A 14,649-nucleotide genomic window follows, 5' to 3' on the forward strand; every position below is an offset into this window, starting at 1 on the left:
AACAAAAGAGGAAACCTGACTGGCAAGTTAAGCAGTTATTTTGTGTCCTTTGGCAAATGCAAACTTCTATTTCAAAGTAACTAGGGAGAAAAAAAAAAAAAAACCTGATTTGAGGTTGAATACATTCAAAGCTAAGGTTTACTTTTACAATTTCAATTTCTTTAAATTCAATATATAAACTTTTTCATCCTCTTGGAAAAAAAAGGTTATTGACTATGCAGAACTTCATTCATTCCATTTTCTTCCTCAACGATTATAATAAGGCCTACACCTCATTTTAAAATGATTTGTTTGAATGACAGCAGAAATTGCTAAGTTAAAACAGCCTTAGAAGTGAAGGCATAACTGAAATAGAAAAGTTCTTCTGTGGAAGACATGAATCCGCTCAGAAAAACAGAGGAAGGTGAAATCAGTAGCTAAGAAACTGACAAGGAAAGATTCAAAATACTTTGTACATTTCCCTTAAAAGGCCCCATGCCAAAAAGGATGGACTGTGATGGAAACATTATAAAAAGAGATGTCTAGAATTCCATTTAGGCTAAACGGCCCCTTCTTCATCAACAGCTGCATGACTGTCATTCTTTTTTTTCCTTAAAATATTGTTCCCCCTTTAAGACATCTGTAAATGTCCCCTCCTCCACCCCACCTACTCTTCAATTTAAAATGAAACATTCTCTGTCAGAATGGGATGCTCTGCATTCCTTCAGTACCCACCCTAGGTTTACACTGCAGCTCATTTACCCTTGGCTTTGATCCCAGTCTGGTTAATTTTTCCTTTTGCATTACATGGAAGGGTCTCTTGTTTTTACATGTTGAAGAAGTGTCTTCACAACTGAAATTCAGTTGTTGGTAGTCTACCTTTTAGGGTCTGGACAGCTTCCTCAAATGTTTACAGAACAAAAGTATGGCTTGTGCCAAGAAGAGAAGTAGAATTGATGGAGTCAGTGACTTTGAACCTGACTTTCCCTCCCTTCATGCCAGCAATCTTGCCAAAGGCTCCTCCTCAACTCTAGCAATCTCCCTTCCAGCCACTCCCTTCTCATTTGATGCCTAAAACATCAACAGGTACACCCCCACCCACCACACCAATTATGCTTTCATGAGTCTAGTGGAGTTGTAGCAAATGTAACTTGACATATATGTGTAAATTGTATCTCTCTCTCTATACACACACACGTATATATATATTTGACTGTGCATTTAAATATGCATTCAGCTACTCAAAATGTGGGGATGGGAAAAAGGAGGAAGAGGGAAAAAGAATCAAAGAGGGAGATTGCAAGCTTCTTCCATATGTTCACGCCCCAGGGTGTGAGACAAAGAAGGAAACGCTTGTCCCTTCAGACTCAGGTCTCAAATGCCTCTCCAACCATGCTGCTGCTGCTATGCTGACTTGGACTTTAGAGTTTACAGATAACTTTTTCGCGTACAATGTGGTCTCTGAATGCAAGCTAATTACTACACCCAGTGCTGGGCCAAAGAATCAGCAATCTGTTTTCTGTTCCATCATGACAGTCTTCAATGGGTGGCCTTTTGAATCATTTTTAAGATTATTTTGACTCCATTAGATCATGTTAAGCCCGAATTTTGGAACCTAACCTTCCAGTAATGACACTCTGTCACTGATGGTCACTGCAAAAATGGAGCTTTACATCTAGAATCAAATAATATGGGTTTACAATGTGGCTTCACCATCCACCAGTCCTGGGCAAAATTTTGCCCCAGTTCCCTACCTGCAAAATGTGAATAACAGCACATATTCCACATGTATTTTTATAAGAATTTACTGAGATAGTGGGTGGAGGACATTTAGCTCAGAACTAAAATGTGCAATAGCTGTTAGCTGCTGCTGCTAAGTCGCTTCAGTTGTGTCCGACTCTGTGCGACCCCATAGATGGCAGCCCACCAGGCTCCCCTGTTCCTGGGATTCTCCAGGCAGGAACACTGGAGTGGGTTGCCATTTCCTTCTCCAGTGCATGAAAGTGAAGAGTGAAAGTGAAGTCCCTCAGTCGTGTCCAACTCTTAGCGACCCCATGGACTGCAGCCTACCAGGTTCCTCTGTCCATGGGATTTTCCAGGCAAGAGTACTGGAGTGGGGTTCCATTGCCTTCTCCTGTTAGTGGCTCTTATCTTTCTAAATGTGATTTCTCTTTCTAAAGCAAAGTCTTGGATAAATTCATTACTTAAACTTGAAAGACTATTTTTCTTCCAAGTTAGGTAATGTTTAATATTACAAATGTCAAATAAATTGGTCTATGATTAATATTATATAAGTATATTTTTTCTGCGAAAGAAAACATTATCACACTTGTTTATACATTTTGTAATACATCAATTTTGGTATGCATAGTTGATTTTTCCATCTTTAGTATTTTCTTCTATGGCTTTTGAGAGATTCTTCAGTTTGTTTGTAACAGTAAGAAAAATATTTAACATAAATCTACTCAATGTATGAACACTGAAAATACATTTGGAAGTATTAATGTTAACAAAAAATGGGGTAAAATATTGTTATAGTTAGAGCTCTTTTCAAGATGGATTTTATTCTGGGAAAAACAACTTTAGTATCTCACTGATAAATGGACCATATAGCGGTTTCCCACTTTCCCGTATGGAGTTGGTCCATTCATTCCTAGGCATCGTGGACATAATCTATGCAACAGCTGCTCTGTGAAAACACATACCTATGAGCCTTCGTTGGGGTGGAAGCTGGACAGCTGTCTGGTCTGCAAATCTGCACAGAATCATGTGTTCCTGAAAGAAAAAGCAATAGAATGTGGCTTTTTAAAAATCTTCTTTAAAGTTAAAAAAAAGTTCACTTATTTTTCTGAAACTCTACATCACTTAATTAAATAAAGTGCTGCAGAGACAGCACTTTCAAAAGCAGCACATTTTCAGAAAACGGTACTCAATAACTTCTCTCCCTTCAAGTAGAGTGCTCTTCAGATGTAGTTCTTAAGAACAGATGCATGGAAGGTCCTCCAGGCTCTTTAACTGGCTGCTTTTAGCCAAAATATGGTTACAATTTGTGGTTATAATGTGTTAAACTCAAAGACCTAAAAGTCACTTATATTTCCCTTTTAATAAAATTTGAGTCTCAGGAACATGGCTCCAGGCAGATATTCTAAGTGGCTTTTCCTCCACTACAGGAAGGAAAGGAAGTACTCAAGAAGATCATGGCTGTGGCCTCTGTAGTTCTCCCTGTCCCCAGACAGTGCTGTCCCTGTCCCCTTCCCTTCAGCTGGTCCCGTCAGAGGAAAGGAGGCTGGCTCCCTCCCTCCTCTCACTCACTCCAGAAGGCTGCAGGAAGTGCATCTATTTAGATGCACACAGATGTGCTTAGCGCTTCCCCGGTGGCGCTAGTGGTAAGACATGAGATGTTGGTTTGATCCCTGGAGGAGGGTAGATCCCCTGGAGGAAGGCATGGCGACCCACTCAGGCAAGCAGGTGCACTTTACATCAGACTGTAAAGGGGACTGGAAAGAAGGGAAGGGACATTATTGCTTCTGCTTCACAATTTTAGGAAAGATTACCTTAATGAAGAAGAATAAGGCTTTAAAGGGAGAGAGAGGGGAAGGGTCTGACCTACACTCTTAAATCTGCAACTACACAAAGGTGAGTGATTAGTTAGATAACTGCAGTGCTCCCATGACAACTGTTCATTCGGAGCAGCTGTGGTTTCCAAGTGTGTAAATGATCTTATGGACGGAGGTTCGTGACATTGTACAGGAGACAGGAATCAAGACCATCCCCAAGAAAAAGAAATGCAAAAAAGCAAAGTGGCTGTCTGAGGAGGCCTTACAAATAGCTGTGAAAAGAATAGAAGTGAAAAGCAAAGGAGAAAAGGAAAGAAATACCCATTTGAATGCAGAGTTCCAAAGAAGAGTAAGGAGAGAAAAGAAAGCCTTCCTCAGCAATCAATAAAGAAATAGAGGAAAACAACAGAATGGGAAAGACTAGAGATCTCTTCAAGAAAATTAGAGATACCAAGGGAACATTTCATGCAAAGATGGGCTCAATAAAGGACAGAAATGGTATGGACCTAACAGAAGCATAAGATATTAAGAAGAGGTGGCAAGAATACACAGAAGAACTATACAAAAAAGATCTTCATGACCCTGATAATCACGAAGGTGTGATCACTCACCTAGAGCCAGACATCCTGGAATGTGAAGTCAGGTGGGCCTTAGGAAGCATCACTACGAACAAAGCTAGTGGAGGTGATGGAATTCCAGTTGAGCTATTTCAAATCCTAAAAGATGATGCTGTGAAAGTGCTGCACTCAATATGTCAGCAAAATTGGAAAACTCAGCAGTGGCCACAGGACTGGAAAAGATCAGTTTTCATTCTAATCCCAAGGAAAAGTAATGCCAAGGAATGCCCAAACCACTGCACAATTGCACTCATCTCACAAGCTAGTAAAGTAACGCTCAAAATTCTCCAAACCAGGCTTCAGCAATATGTGAACCGTGAACTTCCAGATGTTCAAGTTGGTTTTAGAAAAGGCAGAGGAACCAGAGATCAAATTGCCAACATCCACTGGATCATTGAAAAAGCAAGAGAGTTCCAGAAAAACATCTATTTCTGCTTTATTGCCTATGCCAAAGCCTTTGACTGTGTGGATCACAAAAAACTGTGGAAAACTCTGAAAGAGATGGGAGTACTAGACTACCTGACCTGCCTCTTGAGAAACCTATATGCAGCTCAGGAAGCAACAGTTAGAATTGGATATGGAACAACAGACTGGTTCCAAATAGAAAAAGGAGTACGTCAAGGCCGTATATTGTCACCCTGCTTGTTTAACTTATATGCAGAGTACATCATGAGAGTCCCTTGGACTGCAAGGAGATCCAACCAGTCCTTCCTAAAGGAGATCAGTTCTGGGTGTTCATTGGAAGGATTGATGTTGAAGCTGAAACTCCAATACTTTGGCCATCTGATGCGGAGAGCTGACTCATTTGAAAAGACCCTGATGCTGGGAAGGATTGAGGGCAGGAGGAGAAGGGGACGACAGAGGATGAGATGGTTGGATGGCATCACCGACACAATGGACATGGGTTTGGGTAAACTTCAGGAGTTGGGGATGGACAGGGAGGCCTGGTGTACTGCGGTTCATGGGGTCGCAGAGAGTTGGACACGACTGAGTGACTGAACTGAACTGAAACGATCTTACCTGACAGCTTAGCAAACTCACTAAACTCAGATCTATCATTTGTCTCCTTGGGTTTTTGGACATTTAATTTGAGGACTTAATTTTTTCTAAAGGGTTATTCTGATTACCTTATTAATAAGTTTTTGTGAGAAGCTGTCTCTTTTTGAAGGGTTACTTTTGTCTCAACTTTAACACATTGAAAAAAACCACTTTAATGCTCACTATAAAATTTAGTGGTAATGGGTAGGATACTAATAAAATGATTCAAATGAATAACTTTTATTAAGGTCCTGTGAACTGGCATAAACAAAGGGGAAGAAGAAGAGTTTATAACTGTATAATTGGAAGAAAAGGTAAGGCAACGCCTGCCCTTTGTCCACATTGTTTATAAATTAAGATTCACTTTACGTAAAGACAATGTTGCGACAATCAGAACCGCACATGAGGTTCATTTCCCTTGTCCTGATAAGTCTCACTATATTTTATTGGAATTATCTGTGTATGTGTTCTTCCCAGTAGAAGTTAAATTCTGAAAGGGGAAGGTCCATAGGAGGTACTCAGTAAGGGTTTGTTGGCTAAATTGAACTGTGGAGAAAAAATACTTCCAAAGTGACTCAAGATAATAGGGCACTCCGTCCATCCGGTTCTGCCTGCCAGGCCACCCACCGTGGTTAAGAAGTACTGAGATATCATCTTGCAACAGCATGCAAGAGGTTTAAGACTTCGTAGTGCATTCTCTCTTAAAAGATACTCAAAGGGTGGGTGGGGCGGCCAAGCAGATTTGGGGTGTGGGAGGAAGAGGAAATAAACACAACTGGGGTACCAGGGAGTTTTATGTTCTCTGGAAGTGCCTGGGTGCCCTGTGTCTTCTGACTCTAGAAATTTTAGATTTCTTTTCCCAGACAGTGAGGCTGTGGCACCCGACTTTTCACTGCCCTAGGTTTTTTACCTAGCATCCTAGAGGAGGGATTCAAGCAAGGGTCTAGTCTTTGTTCTTTGTTTATTCTTCAGTTCATTTTTTATTTTATGGCCTTTGGCGAAAAAGATGAGGTGTTTTAAATATTATGAAAATAAAGTTCCTGAGGTCCTAATGTTTCCCCCAAAACCTATAGTTCCCTAGAATATGAAGATTTTAAATCCAGTAAGCAAAGATGAAATAATTCTGGTTCATGCATTCTGATGAATGCATGTACACTCAAGTTCTGTACTTGGATGGGTAGGGGTGGGAGAGTTGGGAATGGGGGAGAGGTAAGGGGAGGATGTGGGGCAGAAGACAGAGCTAGAGATGGGTGTTAAAGAGTTGTAAAGTAGAGGTGAGGGAGATATAGAGGCCAAGGTAGAAGAAATGAGCATTTTTAGGTTACTCTATCTCACAGTTTCTCTGTTGGAAGGGGAAGAAGGTAAAATTCCTAGAAAGCAGGGGCTGGTATATAAAATGAGACTGAGATTGCATATTTTTAGTGAGTCTGTGCAAGAAGTGGAATTAACCAAACAAAGAATACAGACTAATTTATTAGCTTTTAATGGGATTATTTGTATATTTCTCTCAAATATCATCATTTCTTAGATTGTATTATGTCACATTATTGATCAATTAATTAGTTCACACTGATGGTCAGAAAGCTGCAAACTGTTTTGCTCAGACTGGTGACTCAAAACTATGCAATGTTCTGACTACTGTTGGAAGACAGTTCTCTATGGGTCTCTTGTGTTTCTTTACAACTTATGAGAAGAGGCACTGTCTTTGTTCCAGACCAGGGACTGGCAAACTATGTCTGGCCCATTGGCCAAGTTCAGTCTATGAACTATTTTCGTATGGCCTGCAAACTAAGACGGGTTTTCACACTTTCAAAGAGCAGTACACCCGTAACAACAATCACAAGGACAATGTAGAGTACGTGGGAGATCTGCAAGTGCCCAGCAAAGCCTGAAGTATTTACTACCTTTTACAGAAAAAATTCGCCTCTGTTCCAGATAATCCTTTCAAAGTGAACAGTCTTGGAAACTATATAGACTTGGAACTCCCCTTCTCTCCCTCTGCAGAAAAAGGGAGGCATGCTTACTGAAAGACTGCATCTTAAACATCCGGGCTTCCTCACTCAGGTCTCTGTCCCTGTCATGCGATTCACTGTACATGTAGGGGTCAGCCGGCACTTTCTCTGCCGCCCTGTGGGAACCGGGGCTCAGGGAGTCACTGCGAAACTGATGTGACTAGTGACAGCCCAGCTAGTCCTACGCTGTGAGCAGTACTGCCCTTTGCCTCTGACTCGGGGCTTTCCTAGCTTCCGCTAGCATCCATGAAAGCTGTGCCAGGCCAACTTGTTAGCTTGTGAGTAGGGTCAGCTCTCAGACTTTCTGCAAATCTTGCCAGCTACTTGAAGAGTAATATTGACTGGCCAGAAAGAAAAAAAAAATCTGCGTTAGATGCTCATGAGTGATTCAAGTGTACTAGATTATATACTCCATTAGAAATTTGAGAGGGAAAATATAAAGAAGGAATAAGAAGTATATGAGCAAAACATCTAGATCTTTTAAACGTTACCTTGTATGATAGTGTATGACCCTGCAATTCCACTGCTGGGCATACACACCATGGAAACCAGAATTGAAAGAGACACGTGCACCCCAATGTTCATCACAGCACTGTTTACAATAGCCAGGACATGGAAGCAACCTAGATGTCCATTGACAGATGAATGGATAAGGAAGCTGTGGTACATATACACAATGGAATATTACTCAGCCATTAAAAAGAATGCATTTGAATCAGTTCTAATGAGGTGGATGAAACTGGAGCCTATTATACGGAGTGAAGTAAGTCAGAAAGAAAAACACCAATACAGTATATTAATGCATATATATGGAATTTAGAAAGATGGTAACGATGACTCTATATGTGAGACAGCAAAAGAGACACGGATGTAAAGTATAGACTTTTGGACTCTGTGGGAGAAGGTGAGGGTGGGATGATTTGAGAGAATAGCATTGAAACATGTATATTATCATATGTGAAACAGATCACCAGTCCAGGTTTGATGCATGAGACAGGGTGCTCAGGGCTGGTACACTGGGATGACCCTGAGGGATGGGATGGGGAGGGAGGTGGGAGGGTGGGTCAGGGTGGGGAACACATGTACACCCATGGCTGATTCATGTCAATGTATGGCAAAACCCACCACAATATTGTAAAGTAATTAGCCTCCAATTAAAATAAATTTTTAAAAAAAGTTACCTTGTATGATAATGTTTTCTTGAATTGTTCACTGAAATAGAAAAGAAAAATGAATTACTTAAATACCGAAGATTAAAGAGTGGAAACAGTCTTGGAGAAATTAAACTATAAACAAAAAATATGTATTTTATCTGAAGGGTATAATGCTAGCCTGAACTAAAAACAATGCCAGTTTGAAGTATCTTCATAAAATGACAAAAGCACATTATCTGTATGTGATTCATTTTAAAGAATTCCTTTTCAAAGACTGTTTATAGTATTAGAGAAGCACAACCACTTTTTTCTCTTCCTTGCATGGGTGCACACAGATTCAGGCATGTTAAAAACGTAGGTTTTATTGTTATTCTGAAGCAGAGGGGCTGTCCTGAGCTGTCTGGTACCTGGCCCTAGGGTGATCAAGGCAAGGGGACAGTGGGGCCTGGGAGTGCTCCCCTAATGACAAAGGGGGCAAGTGTCAGTAAGTCCACGGAGAAGTGGAAAAGTTGACAGACACTAAATTGAGACTTTAAAATCAGTTAAGTGAGACTGTAGACTGAACAACTCAAATTAACATTTAATCTATCCTATATTTAACAGGCGTAATATGATCAGCTGGATTCTCAATAACCATAAATCAAGTGAAATGTCATGAACACCAAGAATGGCCCTCCACTAGCATGCGTTAAGGGCTTTCCAGGTGGCTCAGTGGTTAAGAACCCGCCTACAATGCAGGACATGGGTTTGATGCCGGGGTGGGGAAATTTCCCTCGAGGAGGAAACGGCAACCCGCTCCAGTAATCTTGCCTGGAAAATTCCAAGGACAGTGGAGCCTCACGGGCTACATTCAGACGTAACTGAGCACACATGCAGGTTGAGTTAAAGTGATGACAATGAAAATGAAAATGTCTCCCTTTTCTGTGTGAGGTAAGTAAGTGTAAGTGTTAGTCGCTCAGTCGTGCCCAACTCTTTGTGACCCCAAGGACTGCAGCTCACCAGGCTCCTCTGTCCATGAGATTTTCCAGGCAATGATACTGGGGTGGGTTGCCATTTCCTTCTCCAGAGGATCTTCCCAACCCAGGGATCGAACTCGGGTCTCCTGCACTGCAGGCACATACTTTACCGACTGAGCTACAGGGGAAGCCTAGGAGGACAGTAACTATGGCCATTGAGCTTGCAGCACCCCTGGGAAGAATTTAAACTATTGCTGTAGTTAACAATAGCTCATGTTTATTGAGTACTTACTCTGTGCCGCTTCTAAGTGATTTACATGTATATCATTCAATTCTCATAAAAGCCCTGAGGTAGATATTATTATTATTAAGTAGATTGCCTGAGGTGAAACAATTTACAAAAGAATGAGAAGCCAATATCAGCACCCAGGCAGAAAACTTTCAGGTCCTGAGGACTTGACTGCTGCCCTCTATTGCCTCTCACAGGTGGGTTTCCTCTGAGAAGTACCCAGAGGAGTGCTGTCTGCCATTCACTTCCAGTCCACTTTTTAACTCCTCAACAGATCTGTTCTAAATTTCAGCAAGAGCTGGACCCAGGAGTAGGTATGGAGGGGCAGACATGGAGGAGATCCTCTCCTCCTTATGCAGCTTAGAAACAATGCTTGCCACTGTGGAAAGAGGAAAGGAGCTGGAGCCTAGAATCTCATTGCAACTTTATATCAAAAGGGTTTTGGGTATTGATTTAACACCGATATTGATACCTTGTGGCAGAACACAAGATTTCACCTTTTTGGAAAATTAAACTTGGAGGTGTTCTGAATGAAACCGTAACAGCAAGGACATGTGACAAAGGAAGCCCGTGTTTTGAGGCAGTGTTCGATCACCATGTCTGTTGCCACTCCACACGCATGCAACGCCACCTGGAAAACAAGGCCAGACCTCAGCACTAAGATCTTTTTTAACTAACAGTGCTACTTTGTGCCATTAGAAAAAAAAAAAAAACAAAACTTTAAGGATTGTTCCTTAAGAGGTTTTCATAGTAGTTTAAATAGTTCTCATTTGGACATGCCAAAGGACTAATTAGGTATTCATATTAATTAAGAAAATTAAGCAAGAGGCTGAAAGATTACAAATGGAACATTTATAACAGAGCACAAGATTCATTCAATGGAAAAGCTGATGTCATATTAAACATGGAAGATTCAATATGTATGCAAGTCTATACTAATGCTCTTAGTGATTGAAACTTTAGTTCAGTTGTGGCATCCTGGCAAGAACTCTACTTGGAAATCAGAATTTCTAGTTCAGAACTCTAATTGGCTGGGTGATCCTGGGCTGCTTGAAATTTAACATCTTTGGGCTTCAGTTTCCTCCACCATAAACTATGGTTAATAATACTGACACATCACAATGCTGTTGCAACACTAAACAGAAGTACATTTGAAAACACTTTTTCAAATGCCATCTGAATATATTCTCATCAGTGTTGTATAAAACTGATCAAATCATATTTATGTAGCTCCTTCTTATATTCATAGAATTACAATTCTTAACACTGCATGATGAATCATGGGAAATATTCTTAAAGGGTTTATTTAGAAAGGAAAAACATTGTGGACTGAAGTCATGATTAGTGCATCAATAATTCATGAAAAGAAAAATAAGATGACTTTAAAATGTTTTTAGAATAAATGCCTTAAATATATCTATACTGTACCATTATCTAAAGTAGACAATTTTGAAAATAATTAGGCTAAATAAGGAAAATTAGGACTCCAAAAGGAAATCAGATGTAGGGATCCTGAAAGATGAAGCATTTTGTCAGAAAAATGCTCAGATCTCATTCTGAACAGAGGCAAGTTGTACTGGATTATAATTGTCCTTTCCAGAAACAAATCTTTCAACTTCAGGGTAGGGAGGGGCTGAAGGGCTTTTAGGGTGAAGACAAGGCGGTTTTCTGGAAATTTCTGGATATTAAGTAGTGTAAGTCAGATTCCCCTTTTGAACTGGCAGACCAAAGACAAAGCTGTATTGAGAAGAGGAAAGCAGGCTCTCTGCTCTCAGCCCTGCTCCTGAATTCCCCCCTCCTTGCAGGCTTCCATCAACTCCATAGAGGTCAACTACCTCCGTGGTTGCTGTCAACCACTTCCCGCTTCACTCTGCTAGTATCACCCAGGTAGGCTGCCGTCCAGTGAAGGGAGCAACAACTAATGGATAGGAAAGAACCTGGATTTTTTTCATCTGCCCACTTTTTTTTTTTTTTTGCAGGGTGAAATTCAGGCTAGTTCTTTTTCTCATTGAGTGGCTGGAGAAAACCTCATAGTAAAAATTATAGATGCACTTTCCCCTGGAGGGAGAGAACCAATAGTCTCCCCGAGCCCTTTATGTGTTGGCAACTATGCTGGGTGATGGCACGCACATCCTTCTATGCTCACAACAGCCCTGAAAGATTTTATTATCTCTGTCTGAGAAGTGGAGAAACTGAAGCTTGGGGAAATTAAGTATATGTTCTCAACAAAGCAGCTTCTGAGGGGCAGAATCCTGACCCCCAGCCTGACCCATGTAGCTCAAGGGTCAACTGTACTATGCTTATTCCTATATTGGCAGGGGGAGGAGAATGTATATAGCGTGGATATCCTGGACAAAGGAATGATTCATGTCCTGGGCTGGTTGGAGGACAGTGTATAATTTCAAATTTAGGAATTGGTTTGGTTTTTTTTTTGAATTTTCCACTTAATATTTCCGACCATAACTGACCACAGGTAACTGAAACCAAGGAAAGCAAAATTACAAAGATGGGGGTGGGGGGAATACTGTACACTCCTTCTCATTTTCTTTATCTCATTGGTCCTATTATCTTCTGGAATTACAACACCATAGGGAACTAGCATATATTCAGTGTCTGCAAGATGTAAAAATCTCTACATAGATATTTTTTCTTGTTTTAATCACTTAATTCTTTTCTTTTCTTAAAATGATACTTTAAATAGATCCTTCTATGTCTCTTGCAATATCATGACAAGGTCGCCTAGACAGCAACCATTCCAGATGAACTCTGAATCCAGGTCTGACTTGGAAGCTCACAGGCTTTCCACTACATCATTTATGAAACCTAATTTCTAATTACATTTTAAACATCTGACTAGAGAGTTTATAATATAATAAATAAAGGATAAATAGATTTACAAATATATACACTGGATAGATCTGACAACTGTAGAAAGAGCATAAAACATGAACTATGAGTACCTAATAAAGGTTAATGTGCTGGGGGAAAACACCATACTTAATCAACAATTAGTGGAGAACATAGCAAACAAATGTTTCACTGCACCCCCAAATTCGGTATTGTGGTTCTCTGTAAATACACTGAATTCTAACAAAAGATAAAAACTGAATTGTAAAAGTATCTATTGGCCAAGGTAATGCACATTCCAAAGTATATGTAAGTATTAGTGATCCAAGTAAATGCTGAAGAATTCAGGGACTATAAATTAAGGGTTTTTCCCTTACTTTTCCTTACTTCAATTAATCTATTTAATACATGTCCTAAAAATTCTAAGTATAACACATCCTATGATGTAAGCCAGTGAAATATAACTGAACAGCCAAGAAATTTCAAACCATGTATCTTTGCTACATGTGGTAGTAAATAAAAGAAATTAATCACTCACTCTTAGAATGTCCTTCAACTGGCAGCTTCTAAAAAACAAGGCAAGATTCTAGACAAAACTGATTGATTCTTCTCTAAGAAAATGTATGTTGATAAAGACATATATATTCTAAAAGAATACATGTTGGTAAAGACAGTAAGCCTATGCCTTATTCATACCCCCAAAACTAAGCTTGTGCTGGATTTATGATTTTACTAGGCATCCTATCCTTGGGGTTGTTTTTCTTTGCTTTGGGTTTTTTTTAAGATTAATTTAACATTTAATAGTCTTTTCCTACTCCAAATCACAGATACAGATATTGTATTCCCCATTTTATAAAAAGACCAAGTGGCTAGTCCAAGGTCATAAATGACGAAGACAAGATTTAATCTCAATCTCTCTAACACCATTATTCCAATTCTCTATGCTCCTTGTCTACTTCTTTCTTTAGATGTGAGGAACAAACAGGGAGTCACTCCAATCCCAGCTCTCACATTAACTTGCTACGTTCCTCTTCCTCAAGTGCAGCCTCAACTTTCGTATCTACAAAATGAAAAAGCTAAACTGAATCATCTCTAAATTTGCCTCCACCCAATCATGCTCTGAGCCACTGCTTCTCAAAGAAGGATTCTTAACCAGATAATCTGAGACAGAAGCAAGCATGGTCTCAATTGATCTCTTGTTCTCCCTCTTCAAAAACTTTCACGCAATTATATTATAGGTAATTGGCTTTAAAATTGAAATAATGCTAAAAAGGAGGGAATGACAAAAACAGTTCCTTGTTCTGTACACACTTCACTCCAAGAGAAAATCTGGCGAACAGATAATGCTTTTCAACTCATGGGTTTCTTTCCTGAAATCCATCTCTTTTTCTATACAATAAATGTATATTGCTTCTTTCAAATCAAAACTATCGTGAGGTATCATCTTACTCCAGTCAGAATAGCCATCGTCAAAAAGCCTACAAATAATAAATTCTGGAGAGGGTGTGGATAAAAAGGAACCCTCCTACACAGTTAGTAGGAAAATAAATTTGGTGCAGACACTATGGAGAACAGTATGGAGGTTCCTTATAAAACTTAAAATAGAGTTACCATATGATCCAGCACTTCCGCTCCTAGGCATATATCCACAGAAAACCATAATTTGAAAAGATACATGCAGCTCAATTTTCACTGCAGCCCTATTTATAATAGCCAAGGCATGGAAGCAACTTAAGTGTCCATCAACAGATGAATGGACAGCAAAGATGTGAGATAGGGCATTCCCTGGTGGTCCAGTGGCTAAGACCCCAAGTTCCCAATGTAGAGGGCAAGATTCAATCCCTGGTCAGGGAACTAGATCCCACATGCTACAAGTAAGTTCACATGCTGCCACTGAAAGATCCCAGATGCTGCAACGAAGATCAAAGATTTCAAGTGCTGAAACTAAGACCCAGCATAGCCAAAAAATAAACACATTAAAAAAAAACAACAGCTGTCTGCCCTCACAGTTCAGCAGAGGTTCTGACACCTGAGGGCAATTCTGAAAAACAAAAAAGAAGATGTAATGTATATATATAATATATATATATACACACATTATACATATAATATATATAACATATACATATAATATATAACATAGATATGTTCTAACATATTATATATTAATATTATATAATGTATATGATATGTGTGATTA

General features: G+C 39.7%; 1 protein-coding gene across 5 annotated transcripts in view; it reads right to left on the reverse strand.

The window, feature by feature from the left end:
* Positions 1 to 14,649, reverse strand: part of GSTCD (glutathione S-transferase C-terminal domain containing) — a 127,719-nt gene that overhangs the window by 2,422 nt on the left and 110,648 nt on the right. For all 5 annotated transcript variants that reach the window (XM_043870903.1, XM_043870904.1, XM_043870905.1 and 2 more), the window contains exons 9-11: positions 10,100 to 10,233; positions 8,385 to 8,415; positions 2,685 to 2,754 (exon numbers count right to left, since the gene is read on the reverse strand). In XM_043870903.1, coding sequence (XP_043726838.1) covers positions 2,685 to 2,754; positions 8,385 to 8,415; positions 10,100 to 10,233 — 235 coding nt within the window. The remainder of the gene's footprint in view (positions 1 to 2,684; positions 2,755 to 8,384; positions 8,416 to 10,099; positions 10,234 to 14,649) is intronic.

Source organism: Cervus elaphus, chromosome 17 (assembly GCF_910594005.1).
Source record: "Cervus elaphus chromosome 17, mCerEla1.1, whole genome shotgun sequence".
NCBI classification, from domain to species: domain Eukaryota; kingdom Metazoa; phylum Chordata; class Mammalia; order Artiodactyla; family Cervidae; genus Cervus; species Cervus elaphus.